Source organism: Fundulus heteroclitus, chromosome 5, assembly GCF_011125445.2.
Source record: "Fundulus heteroclitus isolate FHET01 chromosome 5, MU-UCD_Fhet_4.1, whole genome shotgun sequence".
Taxonomy (NCBI): domain Eukaryota; kingdom Metazoa; phylum Chordata; class Actinopteri; order Cyprinodontiformes; family Fundulidae; genus Fundulus; species Fundulus heteroclitus.
Genome location: NC_046365.1, coordinates 32994528 through 33020594, shown reverse-complemented (window position 1 = coordinate 33020594; position 26067 = coordinate 32994528). Strand labels below are relative to the sequence as shown.

General features: G+C 40.1%; 4 protein-coding genes across 5 annotated transcripts; 2 read left to right on the top strand and 2 right to left on the bottom strand.

Annotated features, from left to right (window-relative positions):
* Positions 1–2120: 2120 nt before the first annotated feature.
* On the bottom strand, positions 2121–6601 carry arpc1b (actin related protein 2/3 complex, subunit 1B; the record flags this gene model as incomplete). The annotated part of the gene is given in 5 exon segments (XM_036137443.1): positions 2121–2228; positions 2314–2536; positions 4426–4530; positions 5774–5896; positions 6419–6601. Coding segments are annotated over 4 exon segments (500 nt in total), but the record flags the coding sequence as incomplete, so codon positions are not given.
* A 3040-nt stretch (positions 6602–9641) lies between these two features.
* arpc1a (actin related protein 2/3 complex, subunit 1A) lies at positions 9642–19660 on the bottom strand. Of its 2 annotated transcripts, none has more exons than XM_036137442.1 (11): positions 19338–19660; positions 18650–18741; positions 18272–18376; positions 17591–17813; positions 15344–15451; positions 15084–15187; positions 14872–14980; positions 12894–12969; positions 12621–12814; positions 10585–10675; positions 9642–10491 (listed from the first exon to the last, which is right to left on the bottom strand). In XM_036137442.1, the coding sequence occupies exons 2-11, from the start codon at positions 18711–18713 to the stop codon at positions 10453–10455; spliced, it is 1113 nt and encodes a 370-aa protein (XP_035993335.1). In that variant the 5' UTR covers positions 18714–18741; positions 19338–19660; the 3' UTR covers positions 9642–10452. The 2 variants fall into 2 exon arrangements, with proteins under 2 accessions (XP_035993335.1, XP_012737917.1); XM_012882463.3 differs by lacking the exon at positions 19338–19660 and adding an exon at positions 19152–19312 and having other exon boundaries at positions 18650–18743.
* LOC105940026 (lipopolysaccharide-induced tumor necrosis factor-alpha factor homolog) lies at positions 19492–22821 on the top strand. Its single transcript, XM_012882464.3, has 5 exons — positions 19492–19522; positions 21791–21868; positions 21975–22064; positions 22315–22477; positions 22567–22821. The coding sequence occupies exons 1-5, from the start codon at positions 19492–19494 to the stop codon at positions 22682–22684; spliced, it is 480 nt and encodes a 159-aa protein (XP_012737918.2). The 3' UTR covers positions 22685–22821.
* Positions 22822–24887: 2066 nt separating this feature from the next.
* Positions 24888–26067, top strand: LOC105940019 (protein split ends). The gene is made up of 2 exons (XM_021308566.2): positions 24888–25555; positions 25667–26067. Exons 1-2 carry the CDS (start codon positions 25097–25099, stop codon positions 26027–26029), a joined length of 822 nt encoding a protein of 273 aa, XP_021164241.2. The 5' UTR covers positions 24888–25096; the 3' UTR covers positions 26030–26067.

Below are 26067 nucleotides of genomic sequence, written 5' to 3'. Positions count from 1 at the left end.
TTTCAAAATGAATTATAGGCAGCATTATTTTGCTGAGCTAACAAAGTTGGGCTTTCCACTACCAGTTTAGGGGTTTTTCACAATCTACAGTGGTCAAAGAAAGACTGTAATGGCTGCTAAAGATCCCTGTCTGTAACGTAACTTGCTTTGTGTTGCGCCCAGACAGCTGTCCCCATGGGTCCAGAGAGTAGCTGAAACGCTAGTCACTAACCTCCATGGGATTTAGAATAAAGAGCTACATTGATGAAGGAGAAGCATTTTTCTATAACTTTTTCTGGACACAATCAACAAGACTGAAACATTTCACGAGGCTAAAACGGAAAAGGTTGTCTGGTACCACTTGACGATGAGGCTCCCTTTTCTGGGGGTTATAATTGGTTTGTAGATATGTTGTTAATTAATCTAAACACTTTATAAATCTGTTTAATATGCATTAATAAAGGGTGAGAAAGAGACAGAAAAAGAGACAAAAGTGACCAAACAGTGAGCCAATTCTATATTTGGCTAAAAGGTTTCAAATTCTTTATATTTCACCTGGAGTTGCTATACTAAATATTTCAGTCTAAAGTACAACCTTATGAGCTCAATAAGCATTTGGAAACAAATTCTGTTCCATGTACCATAATATTCTACTTTATGTCATGGTGTACACTTTAAAATATTGCTACCTTGGATAGTTGTGGATGTTTACAATACAGTGAAAAAATAGAATATTACATGGTACAGAATTATGTTTCCAAATGCTTATTGAGCTCACAAGTTTGTACTTCTCTGAGGGATATTTAGTATAGCAACTCCAGATGAAATATAAATCATTTGAAACGTTTTAGTAAAATATAGATTTGGCTCACTACTTGGCAAGAAGCCGGTCAGTTTTGTCTCTTTCTCGCACTTTTTTGATGCATAATAAACAGTTATTAATGAGTTATAAAGTGATTAGAGATTCAATTATAATATGTCTACAAACCATTTATAAGCCTCTATAAAGGGAGGCTTATTGTAAAGTGGTACCAGTTGTATTAATGCTAGCATTAGCCTAGTGCTTCAGAAAACTGCTATGCATGAAATTATTGGCAGCAGGATCAAAACGCATTTGTTAAAGAATCTAGCTGTGCTAAATCAGATAGGTCTTTAGAAACAATAACACAACGCATGTTTCGACCGTCCCGCAGAACCTCTGGTTGCAGCAAAGTATCTGTTTTGTTTAAGAATAACAGGAGATGCTGTAACTACCTGAACATCATTGTTGAGTTAAGTGGGATGCAATACTAATGTAGATCATATAAGACTGATGAAATACAGCGCATTTTACTGCACTTTACAGCTACCTGGTTTCCAAGCCTCTATATGGATCTCTTGATAATCTTTATCAAAGATTTAGGACTCTGTATCTGCAAATGCCTAATCTGCTTTGATTGGTATCAGCAACAAAAAAATCTTGATCGGGACATCCTTAATTGCTTAATTTAAAGGGGACATATACATAATCCCCTTTTTAATTTTTTTTTAGGTTTGTTGAGCACTTGGAGTCTCTAGAAGTGCAGAAATTTTTAATTTTGTCTGTCCAGGTGCTGCATTGATATCTTCATATTCTGTTCGGGTCAAATTTTTCAAGCCATTTAGAGTTCTCTGTTCTCTATCACGGTTTTTGAACAATTACATCACAGTATTTACTGTATAGCTGCTAAACAAGGTCATGGACTTCCGGCTAACCAAATCTACGCATCCGCCATTTTTATTTCTTGCCACGTTTTTGTAGCCCGAGCAGAAGTGGATTAGTGAAAATGTTCGGTCATTGGGCGTATTAACCCACACAGTTCATTATACCGTCCCCCAGCATACTACAAAAATGGCCGAACTGGGTGGAGAGGAAGTCTCTGTGACTTAGAGGGGGGCGGAGTCAGAACAGGGGTAAAAAGGGGGAACGTGGGGCAACAATAACGAGGAATTCAGACCAAAACATTATAGTTTCACTTTATACAGAAACCAGCTGAATTATTTAAATGTGAAAAGGAAGAATTTAAAAGCATGATATATTCCGTTTAAGGTTTATGATATTTTGTGGCTCATTTTAAACTTGGCTTCTAGAGTTATGAAAAAAAATAAGTGGAGGCACATACCTGCATTTGAAGTCACAGGATCCAGCAGCCAACAGGACATTATTAGGATGCCAGTCCAAACTCAGGATTGTAGAACGGATCGGCTTCTTGATGTGCTTGCACACCCACCTGCAGGTAGAAGAAACACTCATTCCTGTTTTTCTACTAACTTTTATTATTCAGATGAATAGATATGAATTCTATGCAACCTCACCAGTCATTTTCCTGCTCAAAGTAGCAGATGGAGATGAGCCGCGAGCCGCTGCCGACGGCAAACTTGTTCTCCTTTGGCGACCACTTCACGCAGCGAGCAGCCCGGTTGATCCTGAGGATGACCAAGGTGGGCTTCCATGTTCCTTCTTTCAGGGTCCACACGTAAGCATTACGGTCAGCGCCGCAAGTGACGATGCGGTTGCTGTCTGGAGCCCAATCAATACCTGCAGAGAAGATACATTTTTCAGCATTCTGCACTCACAAGCCGTACAGTTTTGGTGGGGAGTTACCATGTCATCATCAGCACGAGTGTCATATTAATTTTGGGATGTCAATATTTGCACTTGAACCTATCTTTTCAAAAAATGGGTGCCCGTTTTTGAATTTGTTGTGAGTTTTTACTAATCCGCACAGTCAAATTACACACAGACTCAAAAAACATACTCTCCACTATTTGTTTAATGTTGAATAAGCAAGTTGAACATCGACCACACACTTTTCATAGATATACTCAAGCTTTTGTTATTATTCTGGCTGGATATTTGACTAACGCTCTTGGCAATAATGGTAAACTTTACTTAATGTGGTTGGTAGAGATCCAGCTTAAAGCGACATTCATACAATTTCTCTGAGTTGAGGTCAGAGCCACCTCAAAAGGTCATTGTTAACCCGCTTTATCCATTTTGATGTGTGTTCAGGATCAATGTCCTGTTGTATCAACCATACAAGATGAAAGCTCACCCTGAGAGGAAATATAATTGGTTAGGTTAGGATGTTCAAATATAAATCATAAACTATCAAGAATCAAACAAATCACAGGTTGGAAGCTACTGGGACGCCAGTGTCACTGGCCACAGTGAAACCAGTTTAAATCCAACTTATGCCGCGTTTACATCATAACGACCCATTAAAAACGGGACTGTTTTACCATTTCTGTTAACACATCCACATGACAACGTACACAAAACACTAGTAGAAGAGCTAAAAAATGGTGTAACTTCCCTGCCACACCCCTAGTGGGCGGTATATCATTTTGATACTCAACATGTGGATGTTGGGTTAGGTTGCTTAAAAAGGTGCAACCACTAAAAAACAAGCACTCAGATGTTCACCTGGACAGATAAAAAGGTTCAGCTGTTGCTTCAGGTCACTTTAAATTGTAAAACCACCACCGTGGTTTTTAAAATAGTCAACATCCGTTATGCTGTGTGCATTAATTTCTACTGATTGCAGTTGTACTGTGCACGTGCCAGGGCTTTCTCATACACACATACTCTGTTATTCCTGTCTAGTCTACTGAACAATGCACTCTGTTGTGTTGTAGAAGGACAAAAAAAAAAAAAAAAAAAAAAAAAAACAAAAAAGGCTCGGGTTTAGGTGTCAACCAGGAAAAGAGGACCTGACCCAAAAACAATCTTCTTTAAAAAGGATCTTCCTCAAGGATGATATAAATCTGCACCTTCCCACACTGATGAGCCAAATACCTTCTGAAGAAAGGTTTTATAGTAAGACTAGACAGAAACTGAATAATTTGGTCACAAACACAAAAATAATATTTGGTGGAGTCAAGGTAATGCTTTCAAACCAAAGAAAACTAAAACAACTGTCGAGCATAGTGGCGGTAGCGTCGTACTGTGGGTTGAATAATGGAGATGGAGGATGTGTTTATAAAAGTTATAACTCTGATAAATTCGATGTGCTCCAAAAGGATAATGATGCCAAACTCAAATTAAAACTGGTTCTGGTCAAACAAAGCAGACAGGCCTCTAAAAGCCAAGTTCTTGCAGGGAATCCAAGTAATTTTAATGAACTATGTGATTTTTGATAAGTGTTAAAATATTCTGCCAGAATTTATCCACAAACTTGTTGATGGCAACAAAAGGTGCGTGTTTGAGGCACTTTATTCTAAGGGGCCTTTATACAAATTTTAGTGTGGTGTATTTATATATTGGAAGTCTTTTGACTTGGGGAAAATCCACAATAAATACTGTCTTCTTGTTTTTTTAAAACCACTATCAACCCCAAAAAGACTAGTTCATTAAAAAACATCACAAGGATGATGAGTGGAAGCGCATTATAGAGATTCTTACGTGAGGAAAGTAAATCCTCTCACCTGTGACCTGTCCGTTGTGCTCCTTCAGCTCATGGATTTTGGTCCACTTGGTCCCGTCTTTCTTATAGATGTGGACCTCATGGTTATTGGGGCACATGGCAATTTCTGGAACACAAAACAGCATTTAAATGTCATACAACAACATACACCCACTGGCCGCTTTATTGGGTACCGCAGTTGCTTATCAACATAAATAGTCCATCAGATGGACAGTAAAACGACTTGGTTCTCAGTGAGCCTAAAAGAGCACGCATCAACCGCTCTGTTCGTTAAGCTCTGCCGGCGACCCTCAGTCACCAGCATCAAATTCAAGTCACTGATGTTGGCCTACAAAGTGTTTAATGGAACCCATCTCCTTTAATGCTCACACGAAGGTTATGTTAGCAGTGCGTACACCATGCTCACGACAAACATTCGCTTTTCACGTGTCGTTCCAAGATGGTTGAATGAAAGATGGTTGAATGACCTACTAAGCGCACCAGAAAAGGGCCGTTCCTGCTAGTCTTCAAGAAACTCTTGAAGACCAAACTCTTCAGAGAGCATCTACTACCATAGCCTCTAGCCCGTACATCCATTCCCCCGTCTACGGCACTTCCTTCTATGCTTCCCACCTATTTCAACACCATCACCTTTGACAGAACCTGAATAGTGGTTTTCCTTCTAAGTAGCTTTCTGTCAGCTTTGGTACTTACTCCTCTGTTGTGTACATATTAATTTGTAAGTTGCTTTGGACCAAAGCATCTGCCAAATGCATCAACATAAACAAAGAGAGGATGCTCAGTGGAAGGAAACTGAGCAGCTGACTGGATGCCTGAAGCGGTCTCTTCCCGGGGGCAGCGTACACTGTGTCTTTAGACAGTGTGTGAGAACAGTAGCGTCTTTTTCTATATAAACTGTGGCAAACCCCTCAGGTTTTAGTCTGCAGATGACTCAGAGGAAGTGTTTGTCTAAGAAGAGTGGTATGAGTGCTGTTGTGTGCATTTTCCTCTACATATGAATCAACCCAAGGGTTCATTTTTTGCAAGGTGTGTACAGAACTAAATATATAGGAGAATGACTCGATCGCAGATGTCTTTTACATCCGCATTGCTCAGAAACCAAAGCACTGATCAAAAATAACCAAATAAGGCTTTGGTTTCCTCTAGCTAACGGTCCACAAAAGCCTCTCAGAAGTTCCCCGGCACCACCCTCCCTGCTGCAGGAAACAGGAAATACCTTCTCCCACCTGGGAGCCAATCACAAGCCTCGGCCGATGGCACCATGAGACTTCAGCCGGAGGAAGACGCACCGTTGGGTTTAGACAGCTTAAAGATGAGACAATTTAAAGAGTTTTTCGAACAAGACTTACGGGTCCGATCTTTGTTCCACGCATGACAGCTAATTGGTTCCAGCAGGAAGCTATGGTACGCCATGGCCAATCAGATGCCAGAATCAGATCAGGAAGTAGAGAGGGGAACCAGGGGCTTGTAGGCTGAGAGATTAACAAAAAAAAAAGGAGAAGTGACAATACAGTTGTTTAGAAGAGGAAGCAAAGGAGAGGGGCAAACAAGCTTAAATTGTCAATAATTAACGGATATTTACAGCATTAGACCATCAAATGATCCAAACTAGGAATAAATAAATAAAAACACTAACCAAGATAATATAGTGTGGCATAGAAAATGTATCCAGATAAGGTAGTTTTAATGAAATCCAGACTTTCAGAGGAATGTAAGGAACTATGCGGGTCAAGGGTAGCACACATCCCTGAAGCAAACCACACTTAACAGTCTGAACAGAAAACTAGGCAAAAAGTAATAAAAAAAAAACTTAAAATGCAGTCCCCTGCTTTACAAACAGGGTAAAGAAAACCTTACACAATAAACACATGTTAATTCTCTGAGTACACTTATTTCCCTTGGTTCATAGTGTCCTTACAAAATGTTCATGTGGGTGTGTGAGCAAGATAAGTTCAGTGAACTGGAAAAAAAAAAAAAAATCATGGGCTACTTACCCGGAGGGCAGGCGGGAGATGAATGGGGCTGCAGTGATGGGAGAGAGGGGGTGAAAACAGGCAGGGAGAGGCAGAGGGTGCTCAGCTCGCGGACTCTGGCCAGTCAACGCGAACGCCAACGACAAGAGTGAGCTCAGGAAGAGCTGAGCTGTAGCTAAAGAGAGGGGTGGAGAAGTTGACAGGGGGAAGTGGAGGAGGGCGAAGTCAAACTCAGACAAGCAGGAAGTTTGCAGTTTGGGGTTGTGGGTGTAGCTTTAGGAAGAAAAATGCATGTTTAATGGGATTTAACTTTTCTTTTTTTTTCTTTGAAGGAGTGAAGGTGAAAGGGTGAATGTGAAAGGCCAAAAGTAAAAAGTGGAGGGAGGAGAATCAAAGGGATTCGTTTTTTTTCATCAAAAGGAGGAGGCGCAAAGTGAAAGGAGAGACAAAACAGCATGAAACCCTGAAGAAAAGGGGAGGGACGTGTGGGCACTTCTGCATAAAGAAAGAACTTGAAAAGGAGGAGGACTGAAATATAGAAGAAAAGAAGAAAGCATGGGGTCAGACCAACAAAGACGGTGCTTCTGCACATTTTGACCTACTTTGAATTCATCCAAATACCCAAGAGCTTTGTTTTTCCACCTGAATGAAGCTGGGTTTTTAAATTATTTTTTTAAATACAAATAGAAACTCAGGGGGGAAAAACATCTCTCTTGAGGCAGTTTCTTCTGTTTCAGCTACACAAATTTAGACTGATTTCAGGAATTAGTGTCAGGAATATATATTTTTTATCAGGTATGCATGTTTTCCTCAAACCAAATCTGCACTTCTTTAGAGTATGAAGCATTTTCGACTCAAAAGTACAGGAATATTCAATAAACTAGAATTTGTTCCATTGAGGCTCCTTGCTCAGATCAAAAGTACCTTTTGAAAAATAACCTTTAATGAGGTATTAAACATACGCTTCATTAAGCCCACATTTCTGTATGAACTTTTTTTGCTGGTTATATGTAATAAATGTGATGTTTTCATTTTCAAAGCTGAAAACCATCATATCTGACAGGAAAAAGTTGTCTGTCTGTGTGTAAATCATCCATTTTCCAACACGCTTATCCCTATTGGGATTACTATCTTACTTAAAGTTCATTTATTTCAGTCACTCAATTTAGTGAAACACCTTATATAGAATAGTTACACTGTTTTCAACCCTTATTTCTATTATTATGACACATTTTCATACAGTAAATGAAAACATAACATAAGATTAGAATATTACACTAGACTAGACCAATAAAAAAAAACAGTGGTAGGGTTGGTTAAGTGTCCTGATGACTTCTCCCTGAATCAGTGACTGAAACAGTTTGGTGTAGGGAGTCAAAGTCAAGGCCGACGCCTTTGACACGTCACTCAAGGGCCAACTCTATTCGTTTGGCCCAAGTAGTAGGTAAAATCTATTAAATATCTAAAGTAAATATGAAATATCTAAAAAGTAATCAGATAGGTGGAAGATAACTGAGGATCGTTACATTCAGATGCCTGGAGTTGCCATTTTCGTCTGTTCAAAATATTGTACGCAAGTTTCCAGGGAGTTTCCAGCCATCAAACTGTTCAGGAAGGAGACCGATTCTATGTCCCAGAGATTAATTAGATTTTGTGTGAAATATATCAATAACAGAATAAAAGCCAAATTCCTTGTAGAGACGCTGGCTGATACGTAAGAGCGTCATTATCCATAGAGTAATGACTCCGGCAGCATGGCAGGCCACCCACAAAGGAAGAAGCCATTACTTCAAAAGCAACACGGAGAGCCAGAGTAAAGTTTGTAAATGCACTCTGAAAAAGAAACTTAATTTATAGAGACAAGACCTGTGGTCTGGCAATACAAACATTTGGAAGCCTATTTGCAAAGCCAAAGTACGGGATTGTTGAACTTGGATGGAATGCCGAGAGAAAAAAACATTATGTAAAAATATCAATACATCTCAAATTATCTGCCAGAAAGTTAAAGTCTGGGTGCAAATGGGTTTTTGAAGTGGACCTTGACCCTTAGCACACATTAAATTAGTTACAAAGTGGCTTAACTACGACATCTGTCCTAGAGAGAATTGGTGTGCAGACCTGAACATTGTGTGAGAGCAAGGCGGCCTACGAATCAGACTCAAGTTGTCAGGAGCAATGGGCCAAAAGTCCCGCAAACTGCTGTGAGAAGCCTAACCCAAGTCATACAGTTTATATATATAAAAAAATAAAAAAAATCTAGCAAAGGGAAATTATGTGCACAACTCAAAATTATCTAAAAATGAATTGATTTGATTTTATGTCAGAAAAGTAGGAAAAAGAGGCTAAGTGTATGAAAACATGTTTTCAATTGTTTTTACAGTGTTTACACTGTGCTTAGCACAAGAGGGCGCTCTATTATGAAGGTAAAAATATTTCAAAACATCCAAGCTTGTATTGTGGATGTAAAAGCAAGTAAATTATGATGTGAGAAGTTGTACAGCCATTTTGTTTTTAACTTGTACAACTAAATAATTACTAGTACAACAAAGACATATCTGCAAAATCAATTTGAGGTTGCGTGTAAAACGATCACCTGCAGAATTTATTCACACAAGTTGTTCATCTTCGGCCAAATTTTTCCACTACAACTAAGTCAGTGAATGCAACTTCTTGCATCTGCTGCTGCGCATGCTCATCTCGTCTCACAGGATAGTGTTTTTTCATTACACTTCTCTCTACTACTTACATTAAATACCGCAAGTTTGATGCAGGCAGAACATGCTTTATTATAATAGCAACACATACTAGTGCTCTAATGGAGAAGACAATGAGAAAACAGACTTTGACCACAAATATAATCCCAATTGGTCCATTTTTTGTAAGATCAGTATGGTTTAGGTTTTTAATAGTCATAGTACCATTCATAAAATATTTATTTGTGATAATAAATAGTTGTAACTATTTAAAACAATGTATTCAACACATAACTAACTGTTAAGAATTTTGTTTACCAATCAGAAGCCAGGATCCATTTATGAGTCTTGGTGACAGTTTAAAAGTATTTGATCAAGGAATGTGGTGCAGCAAATATAAAGTAATGAAAAAAATACAACTGAACGGAAATTTTAGTAACCATTTACCTCAGCATTTCACATACATACCTTCGAGTGACCAAGTGAGACACTGAAACATAGCCACACAGTCAGAAAACGTAAACAATAAAAAAAGAGGACAGTGAGATTAGTCGTGTAGTGTAAATGTAATTCAGCTTTTATTTCATTTCTACCTCATAATCAGTTACATAGAAATCCTCCGTCATGTGTGGTTTTAGTGTGGTAGTTACAGAGAACAGTGCTGGCCAGCCGTAACGCTGCACAGTCTCAACAGCTGCTTTCTCTTCTCCAACATCCGATCCGGTACAGGTTTCCACGACACAACCATCAATGTGTGATCAGAGCATTTACACACCCCTGGTTGTTATATAAACCACAGTTTCACCAGCTGAAGGATATTTACGATCCTTCGGTGAGGACCAACAATCGCACGTTGCTCACCACACCTGCACAGGAGATCACGTTCGGATTGGAGCGCGGCGAAATACAGCCTGGAATTTAGATTTTTATTTTGGATAAAACACGCGCTTTAGTGTTCACCTTTTGGTACTTGGAGGTTAGATAACATAAAAAAAACAAAAAACAACAACACACATTTCATATCACGTTTAGTACGTGTCACAAGACCTTTCCACTTTTACACCTGATTAACCTTCATTTTAAAAGCAAAGAAAGAAAAAAAAAAAGTAATCAGTGATCTCACATCAGCTTTAGTGTGTGTAGTGTGTATGTGTGTGTGTTTGGACACGCCCATAAGAGTGTTTAATGGTCTGATCAGTGCTTCAGACACTCGATTAGGTGGTCAGTTATGAGATTTTGCTGCCTGCGCCACACAAGTGGAGGGGCTGAGAGGGGGGTGGGGGGGGGGGGGGGGGAGGGGTACTGGGGGAGAGGAGACGGAAAAGTGAGGCTGCAGCAACTTCATTTATTCAAAAGATTTCTTCACATGATGCGGAGGCCCTGGATAGAAGCTTCTAGACTCTGAGAAGGAAGAAACAAACACAGAAGGTCAACGCTGGAAGATGTAAAGTGAAAAACAAAACAAAAACACATCAAATATGTGAATATGTTCACCTTAAAGTCCCAAATGGTCATCGCTCCGTCGATGCCCGTGGTGCAGAACTTGCGACAATCCCTTTTGTCTCCCTCATAGATAGACACTTGGCTGTAAAGGGAGCAGAAGAGTGAAAACAGGGTTAAGGGAGAAGAAGTCTGCTAAATAAATGCTGTTGGAAGTTCAGAAACCTCAACGCCCTATGTGGAGAATCCCAGATAGGGCTGATCTGAAAAAGGGTCTTGGAACAATTATTTGTGTCGAAATTAAAATCAGGATTACGTAAAACAACAAGTTGTTGATTGTGGACAAACAACTGTGTCCATCTGCCTTAAAAAAAAATTAACTAAAAACTCAAGTGTAGGATATGTAAAATAATAAAATACTAAAGCTAAAAAAAATACATTACCGTTTTTTTCTCTCTCTCTCTCATTACTAGATCACTTTTAAGTTGAAGTTGCAGAGTGGTGCAGACAACCCTCAATAACAAATCTCGGCCATTTTGGTTTTGATTCCCATCTGTGGCTTAAACTGTTCCCATAAAACTGAACGACCGGCTCCTTTTATTATTTGCACTGCTACTCCTCCTGTAGGAGGTGCTGACCCCTTCAGTATTTCACACTTTTGGTTGTTTCATGCTTTTCTGGAACAACATTTTGTTGCTCCCTTTCTCCCTCTTTATTTGGCTTAACTTTTCCTCAACATTGGACGTGGTTTCAGGGATGGAAGACTGAACCAGCAAGCTCAGATAATGTGACTAAAAGTTAACTTGTTTTTTGTCGATGACATTTTTTTTGTGATCTTTTGAGGCCACAATTAAATCAGAGGCGGCCAATCAGAGATCACTTTGTCCTGGATTAGCTACTTCAGTAATTGACAGGTCAGACGACAAAGACGGATTTGTTTAAGTAAATGACCGGATCAAAAGATAGCGAGTTCGTTGAAGCACTTTTTCAGCTGGGTAAAAATCTGATAAGGGTTAGCAACATTTGCCTGGGTGCATAAATGTTGACAATCCATTCAGATTAAATTAAAGAATATGTATTAATCCCAAATGGAAATTATATGTTGTTCTAGGTCATGTTATGATGCTGATGGTTGTGGCCAGGAAGGATCTCCTGCAGCGGTCTGTCTCACAGCGGATCTGGAGAAGCCTCTGACTGAGGGCGTTGTTGTTGTGTACCAACGTGATGAAGAAGATGCCCTGGGTTCTTTGAAATGCTACCTCACCAGCATAAAAAAATAAAAATAATAATAATACATATGATTTAGCAATGGTATCAAGGTGTTACTCGATTGTATCTGTTGCTTTATGTCTGTTGGTTGTGCTGTTCTTTTTGTGTCTCTTTCCAGGTGACGGAGCAGACGGAGAACGTTTTATCATTCTCTCCCTTTTATCTCTTCTTTCTTTCACCTCTTCTCTTTCTTTTTTTTTTCTCTTCTTGTTCTTCCTTTACTCTCCTACTTTCCCATTGTAGTGTCCATATAATTTGAAATTCTCCCTGCAGGAATCACAATAAAGCTATTTACACGCACAAATCAAGCGGAGCATTATGGCGAAAGCTGTTTGCTCCACTTGTGAAAGTAAAATCTGTCGAGCTCTATCTGGCATTAGGAATTAAGATTAAGAATTCTTATTGCCACATTGCTAGACAGGACACTGGGAAAAAAAAAAAAAAAAAAAAATATATATATATATATATATATATATATATATATATATATATATATATATATATATATATATATATATATATATATATATATATATATATATATATATATATATATATATATATATATATATATATATATATATATATATATATACACATACACACACACACACTTTTCTTCCGTAATGCTACACATCGTGCTGAAACTGGGAGAATTACGATTTTTCAGATTTTATGCATCTTCTTATCTGCTTACCTCACATCTCCTCCAGTTTGACACAAGTCCGTTTTAAAGCGATTTTAAATTAAGTGCTCATTCAGTAAAGTAACCATTAACCCTTTAATGCACAGAGCTGCACTGTGTTTGGATCAAAACTTACGTGATGCTGTTCTGGTGCAGTGTGTCCAGGGTCGTGTTGCGGTCCTCGGTGGTAGCTCTCTTGTCCATGTTCCTGAAGCGCTCCATGGCCGACATGTTCCTCTGGACGCTCTGTTTGGGGAGGTCGAGCTTCGACACAAACGTCAGCGCTCCACCGTCGTCGCAGCGGAACAGCATGGGGCAACAGTCGTGGCCCTGCAGACGCAAATGTCAGATTTTAATATCACGTTTCCTGTCTGGATGGTTAAAATTTGCATGTTTGTTTTAAACTTACCGCGGCAACTAGGCTGTTCTCTGAAACAAAAATGACGCTGAGTAGAGGCAGAAACTCTGTCTTCAACTGTGAGGGACTAAACACAAAAACATTTGCCAACATTAGAGGTATTCTATTAAACACAATGACATGGGATGCACCACATAGGATTGTCATACCCAACTCAATATTTTACTGCCTCAAACATTACACCGCAATTGACCAGCATTAGTATAAATGAATCCCTAGCAGATAGGTGACATATGGTTTTATTTTATTTTTTTGCAATAGTAAGCATTGTTTGTGAAGGTAAACAGCTGAAGAACTAGGACCGAATAGGGTTCAACAAAGAAAATACATCATGGGACTTTTTGCACGGCCTAATCCTGGACAAAAGAGACATGAGCTCGCCGATGCAATCAAAACTGCTCAAGTTTAGCTCTGCCATTGCAAGAGGAGAAAGAAACGTTTTATAGTCCCTTTAAAAGAGAAGCATGGAGATGTCAAGGCACCAAACAGAGTAAGCCATCACAAACAAACCGGTAGGGCTGGGCAATATATTGAGAGTGGTGAGACTTTGTTGTTTATATCGACAGGGTCTATGTTGCGTTATAATTATACGTTTATGCATTCCAGTAGGTTATTTTTCAACTTTGTCATATTTATCTACAGCTGTTTGTTTAAAAAAAAAAGTGCCTGTGAGACACTAGGGACAAAGAATTTCAGAGCTGAAGTTTTATAATTACTTTATGAAAAGAAAAACATTTTCAGATAAATATTGTGCATCGGCATTCAGCCTAATAATATTGGAGATATTATTTTTGGTTCGTATCATCCAGCCCTACAAGCAGGTATACTTTATTTACGGACTTTCAGCCGTTACCCAGGATTTTGAAAAAGGATTTTTGTTGTTTTCCATTTTATAAGAGATTCATATTTAAGCGAAGTTGTGATTGAAAATGGACCAGAGGACATACGGCAGCCAGGTGCGCGGTCTCCATCTTGTTTTGTGAACAAATAGCAGGGTACGGGCTTTTCTTTTTTTGGCCTTTGGTCTCTTACTACCGCCACCCGATGGACTGGAGATGAAATGCAGTTTTCTTTATAACTATGCTGGTCTAAATCAAATTTCCGCTGCCTTTCAGAGCAGTGGAAACAAAGTCCACAAATAACCTGTGGTATTTAAATTCTGGGACTTTCAGTGGAAATGAGGCTATTGTTCCGTTTAGTAAAATTTGACTGCTCTGATCACCACTTAATGTTCTGATGTTTCAACGCTCTACTTTTATGTGTGCTCCAGATCAAGATACACACATTTGACCCATTACCCATGATTCAGTGCAAGGGTAATGGGTCAAATTAGTCAATTAAATTGAAAAGACAATATCTGCTACACTGTCACAGACACACTAAACCTGTAAATTTAACACAGCGTTTGCTTGAAGAAAAATCTTTAAAAAAGTTGGGTTATCTCTATCACTAACTGTAAATTCCTTTTAATATTTTAGTTTTTGTATTTTATTTATTTTTTTGTAATATATATATATATATATATATATATATATATATATTTTTTTTTTTTTTTTTTATTTATTTTTTTTTTTTTTTGTACAAATCTGAAAAATACTGAATGATGGGGAGAAAAAAAAGCCAAAAATGGACTTCATTGGGCCACGTGAAGCCAAAATAAGAATTTAGTCCGGAAATGTTAAAATTTTTTACATATTCCCTTTTCCTTTATATATACTTATACAGTGCACAAAAAATATTAAACTTTAATTCCTTTATGACTGCTGCATAGGAACCCTTTCTAGTCTGTGATGCATCTCATCAACAAAGGTCAAAGAATCAGCAACCTTTCTATGACATAAGGGTAAGGTTGCTGGTGAAGAGGACAGCAGACTTCTCAACGAATATAGCCTGATTTAGATTTCTACATTTATTTATAAAATAATCAAGAAACATCTTAGGAGGCAAAGGGCAAAAGAAACCAACATACCTGGCAGTCTTAGAGCTTTCTACCACAGTGACAGTGCTGTCATGGCTGACCCAGGCCAGACGGTTCCCAGAGGCTGAGAAAGAGACAGAGTGGACCCATCCCCCTCCGCCTGTGGCATAAAAACACAAAAAACAAACAAAAAAAAAGTAACGCTGATGTGTTTTACTTCGATAATCAACTGTATTTGCATGAAGGAGGACATAAACACTGACCTGCTCCGCCAAATTCTGCTAGCACGGCCCCAAATGGCATTTTGCTGCCCCAGGGCGTGGGGCCGGGTTTTTCTTCTACCTCCTTAATGTAGGCTGAGAACACCCTGGAGGCCCGAGACAGAGCGGAGAGAAGAGAATGAAGAGGAAAACCAGAATTTAAATGAAGAAAAGGGGAACTGGACACTTTTACAATTACTGCAGCTTTGCTTCGTTGATCCATGTTATTTTTGAAAGAGTTTGTAACCAAACACAAACTGTACCTGCATTTGAAGTCACACGAGCCAGCAGCCAGGAGGACATTGTTGGGATGCCAGTCTAGACTGAGGATGGTGGAGCGGATTGGCTTCTTTATGTGTTTGCTCACCCACCTGACCAACATGAGAAGCAGACTTCATTTTAAAGCAGGGCTAATAAAATGAGATGAGACCGCTTAGTGTTATCACATATAAAATATGACAATATGGAGTTAAGTGTTGCTCACAGGGGGCCTTAACAACTTCCCTTTTAAAATGCCATACTTTTTAAAATTATTTTACAGGTTTCATCACATTCTTAAAAACAAAAAAACAACACAAATCATAAAACAAAACAATGAATTGGGCCCTCTATTTGCTGGTGTGGTGGATATTGCTTTGTTTTAGCATTTGGACCCAACCTGGCAAGCCAGTTTGATAATGTGTAGCACTTTCGGTTTAGTTTCACACATCATCAAGCTGGGACTGCTCCCATCAAATCCGTTCGGGGAAAGGACGGACATTCAGCCGAAATGTCTGAGCTGGTTGGGCTGAGCGACAGCTAAGGTGCGCCTGCCGGAGTTTGGTTTTAGCCAATCATGGCATCAAATGAAAACGTAAGCAGCAGGTGATCATGATAAACCCCGACAGGTTATGCTGGTCAAGGCACTTCTTGCTGTTCCTCTTTCAAAGAAGAAATCATGGAGTCTGACCAAACAGAGGTGATAGCAGTAGCTATGTGTGCGTCCTCCTGCGCTGCCATGTTTATGTTGGCTCGGCAGCTCTTCCTTTCGTCACAGCTGGTATGTCCCGCCTTAAACCATCATACTGCAACGTGATAGGCTGACCTATTCTGGGTTGTTTCTCAAACAGTTGAGGCACCAGTGGGACAAGATGATTTCTCGTTTGTTTGTGAACGCACAAATACCATGAGAATTCAACTTGCAGGCCCTTGTCAGGGTAACTTTCACATTTGTACCGATACACGTTACATGGGAATCCATACTGGTAGTAAGTTTTACCAAAACAACAGTTATCAGAGGCACAGAGTGAATGAGGTTAATAGGAGATTGAAGCTGTGTGTGGATTAAATTCAATTGTTATAGTGCAACAGTTTCAAAGTAGACAAATATATATTAAAAACATTTTATCCCACTTTGTAAATCGGGACTGGATATATTTACAATGAGGTAACAGAGAGGCTTTCCTCTCGGCTCTCTTTGCTCTGCCTGCTGGTGAGTTACAGGACGAACCAGCTGTGTGTCTGTCTGGGAGACAGGGCTTGGAGAAGCTTGCAAGAGTACCTAAACAGTAACTCAAGAACGATTGTTACTTTCACTGGAAGTCACCAATAACAAGAATGTTGCTAGCTTTTTCGCTATAGTCTGAAAAGTCGCTAAATATAGCGAGAAATTCGCTAAATCGCCACCAGTGACCAGCTGCTTCCTCAGGATTCCCGCCGCTGGCCTTGCACTTCGTCTCAGAAATATTGCAGCGAGCAGAATCTGCTGCGCATTTTGAAAAGCGGAACCGCTGCTTTCTGTCAGCAAAGCTTTGTTGACTGGACCGACAGCTACTGACATCACGCTCTTGTGCGTGCAAATGATGTGTTCATGTTCGGCTAGGAAAATGGCTCAATCTTCGACTCCCGCAGTGTCACAGTGATGCATTTCGGTACCTAAACATGGTACCGTTTGATTTTATGTGAATCAGTACCTGGTAGTACTGACGGGATTTGTACTGATCGAATTTGGTACCCATCCCTACTTACAGGCAAGGTTAATTTGAACCAAATTGGATAAAAACTAACAGCCTCAAAATGTGGACTGTATTATATACTATACACCTATTTTTTGTTGTTGTTAAAGATCCAGTTTGTAATCTAGGATACTTTTGTTCTGAGAAAAAAAATCTCACATTTTAAATCTAAATGTGACCCAGTTTAATAACTCTTCAGCATAAAATATGGACCCCAAAACTTACAGAAAAAGCTGTAAAATTGACTGAATCGAAAAGTTAATATTTGTTGGTTTTTTTCTAACTCAAAACAGTCAGGTAAATTGGACAAAAGCTGCTCTTATTATGCAGCAAATTAAAAAAAAAAGTTTTATTTGAATAGTAATAAATTTAAAAGTGCACATTTTGCTGAAATGTGAAGAAAAAAAATACTTTCTGGAAAACCAAACATTTTCCCCAGACTATTTTACTTTTCCAGACTTGAAAGTACAATTAACTTCCATGGTTTCTCAGACTTTTCAAGACTATGGCACATACCAGTCATTCTCAGACTCAAAGTAGCAGACAGAGATGAGCCTCGCTCCACTGCCAACTGCAAACTTGTTCTCCAGCGGAGACCATTTGACGAAGGTGGCCGCCCGGTTGATCCTGAGGATGACCAGTGTGGGTTTCCAAACTCCTTCCTTCTGAGACCACACGTAGGCATTACGGTCTGCCCCGCATGTCACTATACGGTCACTTTTGGGAGCCCAATCAATACCTAAAGAGCAACAACAACAAAATCAGTGATAAATGTTTTAAATTTTTTTTGACTAATTTTTTGACTAAAAATCGTGTAAATTAAAAAAAGCCCGTTTGTGTGATTTGAGTGCATTATAACCATTAAAATAAATTACAGGGATGCTCTAACTCCGTACTTACTATAAGTAGAGTCTATTGATAATGTTCGTTTGCATCTTCCATGATGCGTCCATCTCTTAAGGCTAAATTAGTAATACGAATATTTTAAAACTATTTAAAACTATAAGATCTATTCAATCAACAGATTAGAAAACGTTAATTGGCAGGCACTAAAAATCTCTTTCATAAAAATCCACACCTTAAAAAAATAAAATGTCACATTTCTCTAAACTGCATAAACATCATATAGTCAAAAAGCAATCAAATATACCAAGTCAAGAAAACTAACAAACTTAAAGCTTATGTAAAATAATATACCTGTAATGTGTCCATTGTGCTCCTTCAGCTCATGAGTCTTCACCCACTGGTTTCCACTCTTCTTGTAGATATGAACTTCATGGTTACTCGGACTGATGGCGATTTCTGTGGGCAAAAGAGAAGAAAGAAAGAAAAAAAAAAAAAAGAAACGGGTTAACATTATGAAAATAAAGTTACAAAACCAGCTGGACCAGATTCCACTACTGTGTGCTGAAGCCCTGACACCTACTTTACCTGCTGTTACTCAGTCACACCTGAGCAGCCTTTACATGCGGAATTTCAACACACAACTTAAGACGGGCACTGAAATTAACCAAAGTCTGGTTTGGTAGTTTTTTTATTTTATTTTGTATTATTCAATAATAAATTCAGCCTTACGTGTCCTGTCGCGGTTCCACGCGTGGCAGGTGATTGGTTCCAACAGAAACTGATGAAGTGACATCTTGCCTGGGTGTGGTCCTTAAGTGCAACTCTGCACAAAGCAAAAACTTTGTTAGCAACCGAGCTAAAAACAATTTCCAAAGCGAACGACTGACCAGAACTTTGCCTTCTGGCAACATACCCCATTCACAAGGCAGGTCGCAAGAAGCTAAAAACCCAACATTCAGCTGCAATTCACTTTGATTATTATAATCACTAGCAGTTAGCTTGAATCCACTGGCTAAACAGCGCTGAACTATTAATGGCCTCTTAAAATAACACACAGTAGTGTTAGCATACAAAACCTCCCCCAAGCGTTGATGAATTAAAATACATACATATATATAAAAGTATTAGACTAAACACTTTCATATATGAGCAACCGTGAACCCGGTTAGCTAGCCAGGACACGGTTGAGCGACTGTCCAGCGAAATATCATTAACCTTACAAGCAACTTACGGCGACTGTTAGCTTAAAATTCCCCGGTGTCGGTCAGGCGAGGCTTGTTTAGGACGCTCCAGTTTGCTCCGTGGTACACGTCTACTATGAGGCCTACCGTCGTTGTATTTTCAGACCCCGGCGTTTCCTTAAAGCGAGCCGCCTCGCGACTTCATCACATCCCGCAGGCGCCGTAGCCCAACTTACCTCGTCGGTCCCGGTTCCGAGTGTGCGGGTCTCGTTAGCCGGCGAGCTAAGTCACACAAGCGTGTAGAGGGGGGGGAGGTTAAAGGAGCGAGGTTGGATCAGGAATGGACTCGAATTCGCGGACTCTGGTCAGTCGACACGAATTCGTCCAGGAATGTTGAGGGAATGTCAAGACGACCAGGAAGGTACGAGCGGGAGCATCCGGTGGCTAACTCGGCAGCAAAACCCCTGGATACCTGGTTGACAGCTAGCTTAGCATCGTCGGGCTAGTGGTTACATTCAGGAGAGTGAACGAACCAGTTCGCGACGGACGTCTTTACAACACCGACTGCAAACAGCGCCCCCCTGTGGCTCCAATGGAAACATGCAAGGCGACTTTGCAGGTCACCAAACACCCCAGGGCTGTTTCATAACTTCCTCGCACCCCCCCGCCCCCAATAAAGGATACATTTTCAAAAGATAGATAGATAGATAGATCCAATTTCACCGGAGATGGATCTATGTCTTAAGAGACTTTAAAACAGGAAGTCACAAATAGTGCTGCACAATGTTGCTAATTTCAAGTAATAGCAGCAGCATCATCGCCTGGAAAGTGCTTGACTGGTGCGTTCAAAGTGGGAGTGGTGGCTTGGTAGTTGGGTAGTTTTATTTATTTATATACACACATATATATATATATATATATATATATATATATATATATATATATATATATATATATATATATAAATAACAACATTGTGCAGCACTATTTGTGACTATATATATATATATATATATATATATATATATATATATATATATATATATATATATATATATATAAATAAATAAATAAATATAAATATATATATATATATATACTCACCTTACATCCATTGGATATAGCTAACTGCTCATCCGTGCAGGGGGCTTGTGCCTATCTCCAAAAGACACCTTGGACAGACAGACAGACAGACAGACAGACAGACAGACAGACAGACAGACAGACAGACAGACAGACAGACAGACAGACAGACAGACAGACAGACAGACAGACAGACAGACAGACAGACACACACACACACACACACACACACACACACACACACACACACACACACACATACATAAAGGCAATTAGGACAGACCAATTAACCCATCAACCCCATGATGGAATATCATATGTGTCTGATTTTGAAAGGCAACCTGTTCCAAAGTTTGAGAGCTACGATTGAAAAAACAACATCTCCCATGAGTCTTTAATTCTCTCCTGGGCTCACCTCAACAGAATTGCCTTTAATTGTTTGCTTTAATTTGAAGAAGCTTGTTTGCAAAACACAGCTGTTCAGCTTAAAATCTGCATTACAAATATCCCCTGGACTGGTACTTTTTATTGATTGGTACTCAAAGCAATGGTTTGACCCATCATTTTATGGCTAAATAAGATAACATCTCTTTCCTTCTGGCCCTTTGATGAACTAGTGACCTGTCCGGGGTCTGTCTCCTGCCCAATGACTGCTGGAGATCGCCACCAGTCCACCCTGCAAAGATAAGCAGGTATAGAGAATTGATAGATGGTTGGATGTTTTCTTTTCATTGAAGCTCAGTCAATTTCAAATTAACTAAGTCACTTTAGTTGGAGCTAAATGAAGGGTGGGTGATTTTGTGTAAGAAACAGGTAAAACAGTCAGTCACCTGCAGAGCAGTGGAAGGAGATACCACATTTTCTTAGAATAGTGATCTGATGAATGCACCCTGAGGAACCCCACAGAAAGGATGTGGTGGAGTGGAAATCAATCTTTCAATATTGCTTGTGTTGTTGCTCTTATTCAAGATTGCCCATTTTAAATTCATCTGTCTAATTTGACAGTCCATTTTTGTAATATTTTTTGATTTTATGTTGTGAACTGCAAAGAGTGATAAATTCTCCCTTAATCCTGTTTCAAAGGTCAGACTTCCATTGACTCAAATGCAACGGTGGGATGTTCCTAAACAGTCAGCCAATGTAACCTCGGGAGAGATCAGAGACAGAGTTGGAGGAGGTTACCCCTAAAAGGAGGACAAACTATTTAACAGCAAGTCAAGGTAAGAAAAATCTTGCCAAAGAGATTTAAGAGCATTATACGATGAGCTGTAACAACGCAGAAGATCATTACTGAAATGTAAAGCATGTAAATAAATTCAATGATTTCTGCAGATTGACCACCAACACTTCAGTGGCTGGTCTAGGTGGTTTCTACCTCTCTTGCCCATGAATCTGAATGTCCCATTTAAAATGGTGCCCCCAAAGAATACCACCTACCCTGGACACCAGTTTCCTTGCTGGGTGACAAATGGTGCACACCCACATTTGTTAAACCAATCCGAGAAGATTTCAATTAGTCTCACCTGGTAAGACCTCAGGTTTGTCTACTGGTACTGGATAAAAACATTTAAACAGATTGGCAGCTTTTTTTTCTTCTTTTTCGCAGTTCACCAAGCTTCCCACATGGAGTCTTTCCCAAATGTGGATGATCCATTTCCTTTACCACCACCATACATGTTATCAGGTAAAAAAAAAAGAAAAAAAGGGGGGGAACAAATTTGGATTTGAGCTTAATTAAAAATGGAATTATAGTTGGAGTGTTGTTCTTTACTGTCTTTATTTCTCTACAGGTATTGTGTCAGAGCAAAATGTGAAAGTCTACCAAATAAACTCGCCTGCTGACCCAGCTCCGCCGCCTTCAATAGTGTCACCTTTTGCAGGTGTGTCAAAATCTATTCATGGTGAAGCTGTAGCATGGACTTGATTATCTCATAATCTTGTTCATTATTTGTTCTGTAGTGTGTAGTTTTTGTAGTCTACAAATGAAGTGTTTAGTTATTTTTAAGGACACTTTAAAGTTAGTTTGTTGACACCATTTTCAGGTAAAATTTGAATTGCAAAGGACAGTCACAAACTGACATTCATTTAAGATGCTGATCACAGTGGTTCAATCAATTTTTTTTTTTTAAGCCCCTGATAATTCCCGGGTAAGGATTGTGAGCTACGAAGTTGAGCTGGACCGCGCTCCGGGGCTGATGACATGCAGATTCTGTCAAACACAAGTCATCACAGAGGTCACCTTCAAAGTGGGAACTTTTGCGTGGCTCATGTGTTTTCTGTTTGTGCTCTGTGGGTAAGAAAGATGCATTCAGAGTCCTGAACTTGCTGAGCTCAGAGGCTGTTGAGCGTCAGCCGCACTGATATGTGAATTCTGTCTCACAGGTTGATTCTCGGGTGCTGCCTGATTCCCTTTTTTGCGGACCACTTCAAAGATGCCTGCCACAGTTGTCCTCGCTGCCATCATGTTCTTCATGTTGAGAAGAGGACATGCTTCAAATGACGCGTCACTCAAGTGTCTGAGTCAAACTGTTATGCTTGGTTGTGTAGCAGAAATGTTCTTTTGAGTAGGATTGTGTTATTTAACAAAATTTTAATCAGGTTTTAAAAGAAAAGATGTTGAATAAATGCTTTTTTTTTTAAACAGTTGTGACTTTTTTCTACAAGGGAAAAAATTGATAAAATCTAAAATGACAACCGTTTTTGTGGTGACTACAGTAGAAAGCTACTGAAAAAGCTATTCATGTATTTATGTGGGTTTTGATTATGAGCCTTGTACCACCTACTGGCAAGCAAGTGGAAATGCACACTTTTTCAAACCTACATGGCTTGAAAGCTTTAATCCCCCCCCCCCCCCCTATACAATGTGAGCTCCTAGTAGGTGATCTGCAACCTTTGCAATCCAAAGAGCCTTTTTTTCCCCCTTAGTCAAGCTAAATCAAACTAGTGTAGAGCCACACATGTTACATGACACTGGGGGGATACTTTGCTATGTGATACCAGAACCTCATCTTTTTAAAATAACTTTCAATATATTTTTGGGTATTTTTAAAATTTGGGGGGGGGGGGGGGGGGAGCGATTTTTCTTCACTGGGATCTTATTTGAAGAAACCTGTTATTAAAGATAATAGTTTCTCACTTCATGACCAGAAAACTGGATCTAAAATACTGCGGCTACTTCTAGTGTCACTGTTGTGGACATTTAAATCAATTAAAAGGTAAAGAGCTAAGACCTGCACTTTATTCATATATTTTTAAAACCAAATGTCAAGAGCTAAAGCAGAAAAGACAACCACTTGTGGCTGTGGGTTTACAGACCCATGGCGGTTAAAATAAATGAAGCCCCTTTTCCATTGTCACTCAAAAGCTTGGGCCTCTGTAAATAACGTAGCGTTGTAATAACGTAGCGTTGTCATACATATTTACCCGACTAATTCCACTTTCCCTGGGATTTACCTTTTTGGGGCTTTGGTCCCTGAAACCACCTAGTACTTTGTTCTGCTTTCTCGGGGCTGGTTGAGGGGGTGGGGTGGCGTGCATTAAAACTGTCTGCAATAATGGTGGAGTGAGAAGTTTACAAACCTATCAATTTTCTACACCTCAAAAAGCTGGTTTTAGGCCAGACAGTACTCCTCCAAACCTAATCTGTGCAGTCATCAGGATTATGAGCCAATTTTAATTCTGCTTGGACTTGTTGGGAGTAGCGGAGACTCTCCGGGAAGCTGAAGTGTTTTACCCCGGCTGCTGCTGCGTCTAATTTTGCGCAGACTGGATCTGTTCGTTGTGGCTGAAAAGACACTATATGAAGCGTTTAAGTTAGTGGGTAATATCTGCACTTTTCAAATATGAACACTTTGACTGAATGCTTTCGCCGTTTTGAGTTAACTGTTTCGCCACTGCGTGTGTCCGGAGCAGGCTTGCTTTCTGTGGCAGAAAAAAACTGAGACCTTCTCAGCTCGTATAGCCTTTAATCTATAGAAGAAACAGAGCCTGGCGGTGTAAAAGGGGCTAAGAAGATGTAATGCCATCAATTGCACATTGTCTTCCTGTTTCTCCGGAGTCTGGACGAGTGGCAGCTCGAGATGAATTAGGCTTGAACGTTTTGGGCTTGTGGATCTGGGGTATGTGGGGGGGGGAAGCTTCACACCATCAGTATGAAGCATACTGATGGTGACCACAGTGATGCATGCTGGTATCTTGGTCATGCTCTGTGGCGGCTTTGCTTCCTCTGGTACTCAAAACCTGCAATGTGAGGAGGGCAAGATTGATTCATATCAGAAAATCTTTGGAGAAGATTTCATGTAAGGAAGCTGAAATTTGGCCCTCACTGGAACTTCAAACTATTTGCTTATCCTGAAGAGGCTATGGGACTGATATAATGTTTAAAATGTCTGTTTTGTGTTTAATTTGGAAAAATTATGTTTGTACATCAATGACTTCAGTGATGCAACTCCTTTTCTTATTTTCCTTTTTTGGTAAGTACCACGGACAATTGTCATGATCAGAGTTTTTCTTTTTTGGAGATACATTGTTCACAGGGCGAAGTAGGGGGGTGTATTAAGAGTCAGGATAAAAGTAAGATTCTATAAATATGTCGTTTCTCACTCTATTCAGAAAACAAACATTGAGTCACCCTGGATTAACGCCTACATGTGCACTCTTACTTCGTGTAGTAAACGTGCTCTCGCTGATCAGACTGGAGGATTACAGCTGCAGGTTTATTTTAGATCTCTGAGCCTGAGAGTAAGGAGACTTTTGTTTCCCTCACCGCCTCCGAGGCCATATACACCATGAGGCTTGCTGCACCACGCCCTCTGTGCCACTCAGATATAAAACGGCAGGATGTTTTTGTTCTTGGGTAGACAGGAACTGGATGATCCGAGCAGAGATGCACTAGCTGCCAGCTGACCCCTGCATGGCTGAGGATGCTTCAAGGTACGCCGCTTGCCTCAGAGAACTGATTTCCTCCTCTTTCTCTTTCCACCAGCAGTTTAAAAGAAAATCTGAGCTTCTGTCCTACTTGCTTCTTTGCGTTGCCAAAATGCCGTTCATGCCACAAGTTTCGATTACGCGCTCCGTGTCAGGACTGACCGGGAAGGAGAGGCCGGGCGATGCATCGTCCAGAAGCAGCGGAGACAGGGACAAGATTACAAGAGAAGGCAAAGGAAGTTCGGTCAAGGAGAAGCTGGCTTTGAATTTGAAGCAACTGGGAAGAAAGAGTCAGCCAAACAGTCGTCTGACCACAGCCAGAAGAGTTTCTTCAGGGGAGCTGCAGGCACACAAAAGGGAGCGACCGTTGCAGTCTTCTCAAACTGACAACTCCCTCACCTCAAGCTCAGGGGAGTCTCTTTCAAAGATGGAGAAGCACAAACATGTGAGCCACAGCTCCAAAAGGAGCGAATCTGTCGCTAAGACAAGATCTAGGAATAAAGAGGAGGTGCATTTTACCCTAACACTCACACCTGAAGCTGTTCTCCTGCTGCAGCGCCGAAACAGCGAGCGACACCAGCGTTCAGCTTCAAGAAACACTGCAGGCGGACTGGGTGCTTCTGGAAGCGCCGCTGATTCTAGAAGGAGAAGACAGCAGTCGATGCCTCAGAGGAACAGCAGAGCTGCCGGTAAGAGCAACCCAGATGCCCCACTGGGAGACATTAGCTCAATTGTTAAAATCTCCCTCCTGAATGAGAAACACAAGTACGACGATGTGGAGTACGAGGACGAGGAGGATTCTGGTGTGGACGAGCGAGTCGTGCTGAAGTGCACCGAATGGCTGCGTGGGTTGGAGAACACACCGGTGACGGTGGGGAAGAGCCTGAAGAGCACTGTGAGCAGTTTGAAAAGTTTCTAAAGGTGAATCTAAATAGTGGTCTTCAAATCTATAAATAA